This window comes from Thunnus maccoyii, chromosome 2 (assembly GCF_910596095.1).
Source record: "Thunnus maccoyii chromosome 2, fThuMac1.1, whole genome shotgun sequence".
Classification (NCBI taxonomy): Eukaryota; Metazoa; Chordata; class Actinopteri; order Scombriformes; family Scombridae; genus Thunnus; species Thunnus maccoyii.
This window is the reverse complement of record NC_056534.1, coordinates 36,779,124-36,790,583: the sequence shown is the minus strand read 5'-3', so window position 1 is coordinate 36,790,583 and position 11,460 is coordinate 36,779,124. Positions and strand designations below refer to the sequence as shown.

At 39.5% G+C, this 11,460-nt stretch overlaps 1 protein-coding gene across 3 annotated transcripts; it reads left to right on the top strand.

Annotated features, from left to right (window-relative positions):
* Window positions 1–3,698: 3,698 nt before the first annotated feature.
* On the top strand, window positions 3,699–11,277 carry LOC121908995 (BUB3-interacting and GLEBS motif-containing protein ZNF207-like). 3 transcript variants are annotated; one of them, XR_006099344.1, is made up of 12 exons: window positions 3,699–3,886; window positions 4,470–4,596; window positions 4,699–4,837; window positions 5,156–5,341; window positions 5,804–5,879; window positions 6,001–6,062; window positions 7,068–7,207; window positions 8,257–8,505; window positions 8,901–9,057; window positions 9,169–9,345; window positions 9,631–9,668; window positions 10,919–11,277. XR_006099344.1 is itself a non-coding variant. In XM_042429347.1 (11 exons), the coding sequence occupies exons 1-10, from the start codon at window positions 3,846–3,848 to the stop codon at window positions 9,318–9,320; spliced, it is 1,329 nt and encodes a 442-aa protein (XP_042285281.1). In that variant the 5' UTR covers window positions 3,699–3,845; the 3' UTR covers window positions 9,321–9,345; window positions 9,631–9,972. The 3 variants fall into 3 exon arrangements, 2 of the variants coding, with proteins under 2 accessions (XP_042285281.1, XP_042285276.1); XM_042429347.1 differs by lacking the exon at window positions 10,919–11,277 and having other exon boundaries at window positions 9,631–9,972; XM_042429342.1 differs by lacking the exon at window positions 10,919–11,277 and having other exon boundaries at window positions 9,169–9,972.
* The last annotated feature ends 183 nt before the right edge of the window (window positions 11,278–11,460 follow it).

The window sequence follows — 11,460 nt, the reverse complement described above, 5'->3', positions numbered from 1 at the left end:
AAAACTGAGTGAGGGGTAAATCAATGATAATATTTTAACATTGTGCATATTTTGTAGATTTGATATGTACATACTGGAGTACATTAAACAGTTTTATACAGAAACAAAATGTGATTTCTTTGGATTCATTTCCTCGCCTATATCCGCGTCTCAGAATTGTTGCCATTTCATTCGTTTCACATGATTTAGCTGTTTAGCAAACAGAAAATAGAGAGAAAGACATAGAAAGTGTGCTAAATGTTCTTGTCATCTTTCTTGTGAGTGTGTATGGACGCACATGTGTGTCTCTGTATATGTGAGTGAAGGTTTAAACCCATTTGTGCTGCTCCAAAACCTCATTGTGACATTACCTCAGGTCACACATGCTCTCTCTCACACACACACACACCAGTTTTATTCAATATCCAAGGACAGGAATTACCCCTCATTGTTCAAAGGAAAGTGCTCAAACCAAGCCGGTCTGCAGCCTTGAAACCAGATTAGCTTTAAACCCAGTGTTTAGAAAGAGCTCAGGGCCCCAGACTGGAGAGCCGGGGTAAGAGCCTCTGAGAAGAAGCATACGTCAAAGTGATCAATGAAATGTGTGAGCATACAAGAATCAGCCATAATTCATTCAGAGAAGGGACCCCTTAAGCTGTCACTGAACGTCTTCTCTGTCTAGCCAGTACAAGCATATGGAGAGCAGCGGTTTTTGAAGGCGTACAATGAAAAATTCATTAGGTGGCCAAGGAAAGTTGTCTCTGTTGCATTTCCCCTTCATAAATCTCACATTTCACAGGTAATCATTCACCTTGGTGAAGAAGAGAAGACAAGGGAAACTGTAGGGATGGAAAATCTGTCTGCATGCATTTGTAGCGTCTCTGCATTTACGCGTCCTGCTGAGAGCAGCACTTGTAACAATTTGGCTCTGATTTAATATGCAGTGCAAGTAGACAAAGCAAGGTTGAGAGCTTGATTTATACTCTGTTGAATGATTATTACCACTGTTTCTAACTAGAACATACTGCCTCAGTAGATTATGTATTTTAAATAAACGATGATGATCATGATGTGAAAGTGTCATAATTGGTGTAGCAGTTATGTATGTTTTCATTTTATCTTGTAAGCGTGTGTGAATGTTATCTATGCATTGCATGTGTATCTTTGTATGATGTTGATCAGTGCTGTGCGGTGGTTAATTCAGTGGTCTCTAGTATTAATGTGGCACCAACAATTACTACACTACATGGCAAAAAAAATTATGTTTGTGACAACCAAACAAAGTATTCATCTCAAAGGTGCTGAATGGCTCAGTGCAGGCCAGTCAAGTTCTTCAGAATCAGGAACAGGTTTATTGCCAAGTAGACTTACACACACAAGGAATTTGCTTTTGTGTTGTGGTGCATAACAGTCAAAAAAATAGAAGGTAAAAAGAAAAATACCACTACCATGAAAGATAGGTGATTTAAAATTAAAAAGTGAAATATCATAAATGCAGTAAAAATATATTTTAAGTGAGAGGAGCTATGGAATTGTACAAGATATTGACCAGGAAACTGTAAAAGTTCACAGTATAAAAAACAGTGTAAACAGTTCATGTAATGTGCAAATGTAAAATTACAAATAATTGCATTAATGTAACGCGCCATTGTTCAATGTGATGGTTTCACAGGTGTGCAGATGATGACATTTTTACAATAATATAACACCAAACTTAGAAAATAATTTTTTATTGACTATGGTTTGTGCGTTGGGGGCATCGTCATGCTGAAACAGGAAATGTTGCTACAAACCTGAAACATTACTGAATGTTGTGGCATGAAAATGTCCCTTAATAAGACCTGAGGGGCCAAACCATGAAAAACAGCCCTGGAACTAAAGTGGACAGGGGAGTCCACATACTTTTGACCAAACAGTGTATGGATATTATAGTTCACTAAAACTAAACTAAAAACTAAAACTAGTTGTGAAAAAATCATTTTAGTTAACTGAAATAAATTACAAACTACACTTTAGGAAAAAAAAAACTAACTGAAACAACATTGTGTACTAACACAACTAACTAAAGTAAAGTAAAAATATACAGAAAATGATTTTAGTTTTAGTCTTTGTCCGATTGGTGAATTATGTCAACACAACACGCATGTCTACATGACTTCACAAAGTGTTGTGTTTGTATTGTAATATCTATATACTTCTTAAATCTGAACTTCTTAAGTCTCGCGCCTGACAAATATTCCCCATATTATAATTAAAAACATAATACTGAAACCAATAAAAAAACTAAATTAAAACTAAACACTTTTAAACAATAAAAACTAAACAGATCTACAGTATCTACTCCTGCTACGTTGTCTCCATCAAGCGGACGATGACGAAATAACAAGCAAGGTGTGCACGTGAAAAGTCTCGCGTGTTTAGGTACGTCAGTCTGAAGCCCACCACGTGCACTGCTCACTGCCCGTAGTGAAACATTTCAGTCTAAAATAAATAAATGAAATACAAATAAAATAACAGACTTTTCCCCAACAGTTTAAAATACACACTTATCAGTGACCAGAAAAGTTATCAGACATCAGGGATTTTTTAGATGCTTCGAAAAAAGTAGGTTTATTTTTCTTTAAATAAAACAAACAAACAAACAAAAACAGTCTGAAGTTTGGCTTAAAATGTTCTTGACCTAAGTGTGAAACTTCCCAAAGAAGACACAGATTGATGGCATCATCTGAATTTTCAATTTATCATCCCAAAACAAAACAGAGTGAGCTGTCTGTAGCAGTGGAAATAAATGACGTCTCCAACGTCTTATTCTCTGTTGCAAACAAGGAATCATGAAGAAATATCAACATTAGATGCATCTTGAATTGTATTTGGTAATAAAATGTATGAGGCTCACATGGCTTTGTACAGCAGTAGAGACTTTGGTGTTGATGTGTAGTTTTTAATGGCACAGTCTCAATAGGTGATTAATGACGTCATTCTGCTGACTGACATAAAATGAAGGAAAAGTTGGATAGTTTTGCTTTTCATTTACAAAAACAGACACTAAACATGTATCTGCATACTCAATCTGAGCTGATATAAATGAAATGTTACCTGTTATTGTTCTTGTGAGGAGACCTGTGATAAAGCCAGCTCTCACAGTTTGTCATGAGTGATACCTCACAAACAATACCGCATTAATCCGAATAGCAAAAAAAACCAAACAAAAAACAACTATTCTGTGGGAATCATGGGTGGATAAGAATATTAGAAAAGTAAGTGATTTGTATAGAGCAAACATTTGTCAATCCTTTCAAGAGCTTAAAGGTGATTTTGATTTAGTGGACAGGTGTGAGTTTTGGAGGTTTATACAAATAAGGAGCTGCATAAAGAGTTTGGGGAGTTATATTAAGTGAAAAGGGGAACCAACTACTATCCTATTTTTAATTTGCCTATGAATGCACAACCAGCATGTCTTTTATAAAATGATGGAAAACACTCTATAACTGTGAAATTTTAAGGCAAATATGGGAAAGAGATCTGAACTCAAACATAGAAGCAAAACAAAGAGTTAATAAAAAAAACTTGAATCACAAACAACACAACTTGAAGCTTGACATAGCACCCGTCTAAACCATTAAGAGGTAATTACATAAAACCAACTTTGACAGAGGTTTGTCGTGAGCGCGCACGATCCGGGGGCGTGTATATGACGTGACGCTGGCTACGTCTATTTGCTGGCTACGCGAGACCGTCCACTACAACTTCCTCCAGCGAAGCGCCATTTTCGGCGTCGTCACGGGACCAACAGCATGCTGTTGTCAAACAGATAATAAGACTGGGATATTGTATTGTACGACCTCTTTTTCAGTATTCATTGAAAGATGGGACGAAAAAAGAAGAAGCAAATGAAGCCATGGTGCTGGTATCCTTTTGAATGGATGACAAAATACCAACATAGGAATCGCAGCGGTTAGAAGTTAGCTTGACAAAAGGAAGGCCTAAGCTAACGTTAGCCTCTCCGTGGGTTTTTAGCGTTTAAGATAATATAAGCCTAACTATTTGGTCATTGGAGGTTTGAAAATAATTGTAATTATTGATTTTATCCAGTCTATACGTAGTGTGTGTAAAACAGTTGGCCTCGAGTATATTTACACGGTAGTAGATAACGCTCAGTCCACGGTAATGCTACGAGGAAGCTCGCTAATCTGTTAGCCATACATTAGCAATCCAGGGTATCATTTATGGCTCGAGCTTAAAGGTTGAATAGTTTGCAGTCTTGCTTTCTTGTTGTGTAATCTTACCGTTTGTGCTGCTCGTCATTGATCGTAAATAGGGATTAACGTTTCTAGGAAGCAGGCGGATTGTTTGGGCAACGCTCACGTTGTTTTGGAGGCTTGTATGTGTTTATCCGCTTTGTTGAACTTGGGTGTTGCATCGTGCAGTTTTCAGTGTTTTGCTGCGCACGTTTCCAGTTTTCGAACACAATCCATAACTCCTCCCTCAAGGTATTGCAATCGAGACTTTGATGATGAGAAGATCCTCATTCAGCATCAGAAAGCAAAGCATTTTAAGTGTCACATTTGCCACAAAAAGTTGTACACTGGCCCGGGCTTGGCTATTCATTGCATGCAGGTGGGTGTCTTGTTTTTCTTGTCCATAGAGTTTCCTCATAGTGTAGAACAAATTTGCATTTGTTGTTGCAGTATGTGCTTGCTCACTTTGCATGTGTTTCAGGTACACAAAGAGACGATTGACAGTGTACCAAATGCAATTCCTGGAAGAACAGACATCGAGCTGGAGATTTACGGCATGGAGGGAATTCCAGAGAAAGACATGCAGGAAAGAAGACGAACGTTAGAACAGAAATCACAAGGTTTGTACAACTCCGCGTACTTTACTGGTTAATTTGAAAAAAGACCAATGAATGAATCTTTGCAGATGCTAGCCTAGATGACTGAATTAAATGTTTTCTTAGACTGTATTATGGAATTGTCTAATTGATACACACATACAAGGTTAAGAAATATTTCAGGTAATGTATAACATTATCATGTGATATATTCTTCTTTCTTATTGAAGGCAGCTTGCTTACATCATATGAACCCACTAACCCTCACCTTGTGAAAGCTTGAGTTAATTAACATTTAGTTTGTGCACCTTTTTAGTATGAGCATTACCTTTCTGTTTACAGAGAGTCAAAAGAAAAAGTCAAACAATCAGGACGATTCTGATGAGGACGATGACGATGATGAAGCCGGACCGTCGGTTCAGCAGGTTGCTGGTATCCAGCCCCAGCCAGGCTACGCGGCTCCGATGGCTCAGCCTGGGATACCACCTGTGGCTGGTGCACCTGGGATGCCTCCTGGCGGATATCAAGGCAAGGACCGCTTTAGGGCTGAAGATTTAAATATAACTTGCAATACTTTTTTTGTAACAATGACAAACTTAAACCCCCACTATTCTGTGCTTTAGATATGTTGTCTTCATCCCGTCTCTGGATTTAATAATCTGTTTATGGATTGACTTTTTCAGCTCTCGTTTATGTGTTTTTCATGTGTATATATGTATTTACTTCAACAATAGCTGTTTAATCCTGTGCTAATGCTGTGAAGCATTGACAGCGTCCACAGGTTCAGACCTGCAATCTAATAAAAATGTAGCAAAACAGAGTGCAAAACACCGTCTAAACCCAGCTTGGAAAACTTTGAGAGGGTGTGGGATAATTGCAAATGCATTCTTTTGTTGTGTTCAGTTACCAAGATGTGTAGCAGCCTGTGTGGAGTGATGCACCGTTGAATTTTCGGTAAACAGAGCAACGTCCTCTTATTCATTGTTACAGGAATGCCTCCTATGATGCCAGGTGTTCCTCCCATGATGCACGGCATGCCTCCTGGTATGCATGGAATGCCACCAGGGTAGGAACTCGCTCATTAATTGTGCCATGCTCTGTTTTGAGGTTACAGTTTTATTATAGGGTAGACTGTATTGATTACATGCTCATACAACAACAACTTCTGATCTGAATGCCTTTTGCAGCATGATGCCAATGGGAGGGATGATGCCTCCAATGATGCCAGGGATGCCTGGTATTCCCCCAGGTGAGTTCTGTGTTTCTGATGAGAGATTTCAAACCCTCTCTACACATCAATTGACTGAATAATTGTTGGTGGTTTAAGCTGTCATTTATTTTCCAACAATATTGTCTGTGAAGTGTTTGATTTATGACACTGTACCACGGAAAGCCACACTACTGAAAGCCTAAACATATGAAAATGGATGTCTGTTTATTTATCATAACTCAATTTAATACTTTTTTACCATCGTTGTGGCTCACAAACTATAACTTGCATTGCTGTTGGGCAGAGCAGTTGAACAATTTCTTCCATTTAAATAACGGATTTCAGACAAAGAATTTAGGACCATCACAGCTCTTTGAAATTCTCTTGTGTTTTTAAACTTGCAGCTCTTGTTGACCAAAAGGTTTCAGGAACTTTGGACTAAAAGTCCCTTTTGTGTGCTGGTTTGCAGTTGCATCACATCTGAAGACCGATGAAGTTTAGGCAAATTAGACCCATGACAGATTGAAAATGTCAGCGGTTTAAAACACAGTTTGCATTCACAAGGAATCAAAATAGTGACTTCTGCTTTTTGATGAATCTTGATGTTTGAATTAGATTCACTCTCAGCTCAACCGCAGGTCACTTTCTTGTCTCTTGCTCGCTTGCGTTCTCAGCTTAGTCACACTGTCTTTTTTTTAAAACAAGTTGGAAAGCCGACAACAGAGCCGAACTGTTTGACATGAAGATTTTTAACACTAACAAATCATGAGAAATGTCCGCTCTCATCATGTCAATACCAGAGTACTTCCTTGTTTTATGAATGAAGTTGTAGCCTCGGTGTTTGTGTTAAACCAATCTGTGACGGTCAGACCATCAAACCCACCTTTGAAGTTTCAGATTCTTTGGAAAGTTCCCTGATTCATTTGTTCCAAATGCAAGTTTAGTTTCTGAGTTCCTCAAAAGGTTAGTGATCCCCTGGAGAGCTTCATGTGATGGAAACCAGAGAACTCCTTTAGTAAGCTGACTGTCTGGTTGATTACTCAGGAATGCCACCTCACATGGCTCCGAGGCCAGGGATGCCCCACATGGCTCCAGCCCCCGCAGCAGGAGTGATACCCAGTCGACCGGCAGTACCAGCAGCCCAGCCCGCCATCACCAAACCTCTCTTCCCCAGTGCAGCACAGGTGATTACCATGCAACCCTCTACAGCACACACTCACACACTTGCACACTCACACACAGTATTCAGGAAGATTGTGTAAAGATTTTATATCTCAACATTTCTGATGACCAGTTTCCTCATATTCTGTCGTCAGTTGTTCCTCTTTTTCTGTCTCCTCCACTCCCATTTTATTTTTTAAAAAACCGGTGTCACTCTCACGTAGTAAATTTTGTTCTCATAATTAAATTTGGATAGATTATGTAGACATGTGACATGCCAATGCTGTGATCTCCTTTCCATCATGCTGCAGATGGGCTCTGGTGTTCACAGCAGCACAGCAGCCGTTTCCTCTCCACCTGCAGACCTTCAGTCTGCCTCCTCAAAGCCTCCCTTTCCTAACACTCCACAAGTACGCTCACAGACAGGACTTTGACTTGGACTGTGACAGCTGCATGTTGCTTATTTATTAACTCTGCCTGTAGATTATGAAGTTGTTAAACTAACAGGATCTGCCTTGTTAGCCTACTTGTGCATCAGAACGAGCATGTCGGCGACATTGATGATGTCAGAGATTGATAATTATCCCTGACAAGAACTGGCAAACTGTTTGTTTGTGCGCTTTTATTACTGTGCATGAGCTTTGTTTCATTAACACAGAATGAGGCATAACAAGGGAGTTTTAGTTCTGCATCAGCTGCCCCTCCTAACATCTGAAGCATGAATTCTGCAATAACTGCTCATCATGCTTTGAAACAACTTGCAGCAGTACATAACTTGCTGGCATTATTTTCCCCCCACAATCTGAAATCTAAATGTCCGAATTGACACAGTTGATTGGTTCTGCTTGTATATCAGGATTTGTTTCATCTAATAATCAATTAACTCTTGATACAAAAAAGGCATTTAAACATTCTTAAATTGAATGTTGGTGCTTTATACTTCTCAAAGTGATGTCTTACATAATGATCGTCTCAAATGTAAAATCCTTTGACTCTTGGAAAGGTATGGAAGCACCAGTTTGTGGTATTTTAGCTTCACCAGTCAGTTACCTGTATCGTCTCTTTTGTACAGGCCCAGCAGAGCGCTTCAGGAGCCGCAGCCTCAAACTCCCACAGCACAGCCTCCTCCTCCGACCCACCCAAAGCAACATTCCCTGCGTACACCCAGCCCTCTGTCTCTTCTTCCTCTTCCACTTCTTCTTCTAATCCTTCTAGCAGCACTGTGGCCAAACCCCCAGCCACAGTGACCAGTAAGCCTGCCACCCTCACCACCACGAGTGCAACTAGTAAGTTGATCCACCCTGATGAGGATATCTCACTGGTAAGTTGCTTGAGCTTTCTATTTTGCCCTTTTCACAGTAAGTAATGACTGATACATATAATAGTACAATTAGTAATAGAAAATAATAGGTTACTGCAGTATTTTTACCACCATATCTGTTCAAAATATTAATATAAGCATGGAAGCATATCTGCCAAATGTCATAAAGAGCATTTAGTTTGTATATTCTTACTCTTACTTGGTAGTTTCTCCTTTTGTGGTCATGTTGAAGGATGAATCTGAACTTGAATGTCCTCAGTCTGAAATCAGGGCACGCCAACATTGGTACCCAGTTTCTCAGCGTTTTTTTGTGAGCATTTATCTCTGTACTGTAAGGGGCCTATCAGTGTTTCTTTAGTCTGAATGTTTGCTTCGTGTGTTGTCCCTGCCAACAGGAGGAAATGAGGTCCCAGTTACCCCGTTACCAGCGTCTTATACCCAGGCCGGGCCAGGCCCATGCGGCTGCTCCCCCAGTGGCGGCCGTGGGCGGCATGATGCCCCCGCAGCAAGGCCTGCCACCTCAGCAGCCTGGCATGAGGCATCCCATGCATGGTAAGAATAAATTTAAAAAAAAAAAAAAGTCAGACTTGCAGATTTTGAAGTCATGCATTAGACATAAATAATTGAATCTGATGCATTCTGTCCACCCTGTGCTCTCTGCAGGTCAGTATGGTGCTCCTCCTCAGGGCATGCCAAGCTACATGCCTGGAGGGATGCCTCCATATGGGCAGGGTCCTCCTATGGTGCCCCCTTACCAGGGAGGCCCTCCCATGGGCATGAGGCCGCCTGTCATGTCTCCGGCTGGACGCTACTGAAGCAGCAAAGCAGCCACCACATTAGGTTTGAGGTTAACACCTTTCTCTCATCCTTGTGCTTTTTCAAACCTAGCTGCCAGCAAAGAGCAGTAAGACCAGTGGTGGTGAAGACAAAATAATTCATTAGAACACATGGACATTAAATGTAACATCTTTATTGGAAAAACAGCACAACACCACACAAGTTCCTGACAGCTATCTTGTTGTTATTTGATTACATGTGAGGATATATATTATTTTTTTTTCCCATAGGTTTCACTCAGGTTTATAGAAGTGAAGTGTGTTAAAATGATTCATATTTCTTTTGAAGCTGCTGGAGTTACATGAACGTACCAACCCCTTACAAAGGCAAGTTTATCTTGTAAACATTTGATTCATTTTTATTTTGTTTCTTTTTTTGGTAGATTGATTGAGGCCCTCACAGCACGCGTAGGTGCTGTTGGACTTACGTCCCCAACCTTGGTTGGTGAGGGTCTCAGTGACGAAGATGATTCCAACTGAGTAGTGTTAAAAAATCCATGACTCATCCGTGTCTCTAGCTTTATTCTTATTTCAGGTTTGTTTTAATATTTCCTGGTCAAAGGGGGTAACTGTATGCATCCTTTGTAATGTTTTATGAAACTGTTGTAATAAAATCCATCTTGAAATCCAATCCTGGTTTTTCCTGACGTACATGGAGGTGAGTCATGAAGGTTTGTACTGGTGTTGTATTTCTAGACATCTTCAGGCTCTTTTTTTTTTAACTACAAGATGTTATCAGCTATTTTAACACCAAGTTTGCCATCATTTGACCACTTTACATTGTATATGTCTTAATAAAAGACTTTATTAAAGTACAAAATGCTTTATATTAGTTACAGAATACAGATTTAGTGTGTTTAAACCTTTTTAAATGACCTGTGTTAAACTGAGATGGCCAACTTCTGGTTCCAAATACTGCATGACATGACTCATGAAAGAAGTGCACATTCAAATTCTGATACTTCAAATGAAAGAGACCAAAATTGAATCCTGACTCATTAACTTTTTTTTTCTTTTCTGTGTATACACTCAAACATGCATGAACGGTATAATGTTAATATTGCTCATATGTCAGTGTCATGCCCCCCATAATGCACTACATGGGGTAAACAAAATAACGCCCAACAATACAGACGCTCTGCAGGAAATGAAGTTTGTTTGCTGTTCTAATAGGTGTTGACTCTAATTTTAAAGTCACGCCTTTTTTTAATTTTAAACTTTCTAACAGTACTTAAAACCACAGCATCAAAAATATAACTGTTAATACGCCCAGTGATCTCCAGAGACTGAGCTTTGCCAGATTGGTATTTTACCGCAGCGCTAATTTGTATTGCTGGGTGGTTTTGAGTTTGTCCGTCCTTTCTATTCTTTCTATTCCGTCGTCTGCAAGCATCCTGTTTTGGAGATTGCTGTACAAAAAATGCAGACAGCAGCAAACTAAGGCTGATTTTGTCTTCAGGGCTGTAATGCATAAACATGGTGGCGGGTAAAGCTCTAGCAGTATTTCAGTGTGGCACAAGTTTTTTCCCCTCTGCTTATATCACTTACTGCTTTGTATTTGTTTTTGTTGTCTGTAGCCCATCCATCAGCTTTTCAGCCTTAAAACCCACTCAGCTGGCATGACAGGTCAGTTAAACTCAGTAAGTACATGATGTTTATTATAGTGTGGGTCTGTCCTGTACAACTGGATGATAGGCCTTGTATTACATGATGTGTTTAAAAGTGTTTTTAAAATTCAGAAGACGACATAAGTTGTGTTTTAAAAAGATAAGTTAGTAAGCAATCAGTGGCATGCTTCTTCAGTTTTACTTCTGAAAAGGTACAGAAAGAAAATGTGGAATTTTTATGGTTTTGTCCTGTCTGGTATGAAATGAATCAACATGGTGAGTAGTCAGCGATGAGCTCGTTTGGTGGTTCTTCATGTCAAAAGGTCAGGTCACCCAAAGGAGACACATCTACTTCACACACACACATCTCTAGAGGCATCGAGCCAAGCACATGAAATAAGACTGAGTTGAATGGACTTTAATTTCTGGTGCTCACAGGAAAAAAAATAAATAAATTTTAAAAATTGAACTGCAACATTATTTCCCAGCAACTGTGTTCCTGTTAGTGGAGT

Coding starts and splice junctions, on each gene's coding strand:
- LOC121908995 (XM_042429347.1), top strand. CDS start 3,846: ATGGGACGAAAAAAGAAGAAGCAAATGAAGCCATGGTGCTG. Junction 3,887..4,469: donor CAAATGAAGCCATGGTGCTG/GTATCCTTTTGA, acceptor TCCTCCCTCAAG/GTATTGCAATCGAGACTTTG. Junction 8,506..8,900: donor CTGATGAGGATATCTCACTG/GTAAGTTGCTTG, acceptor CCCTGCCAACAG/GAGGAAATGAGGTCCCAGTT.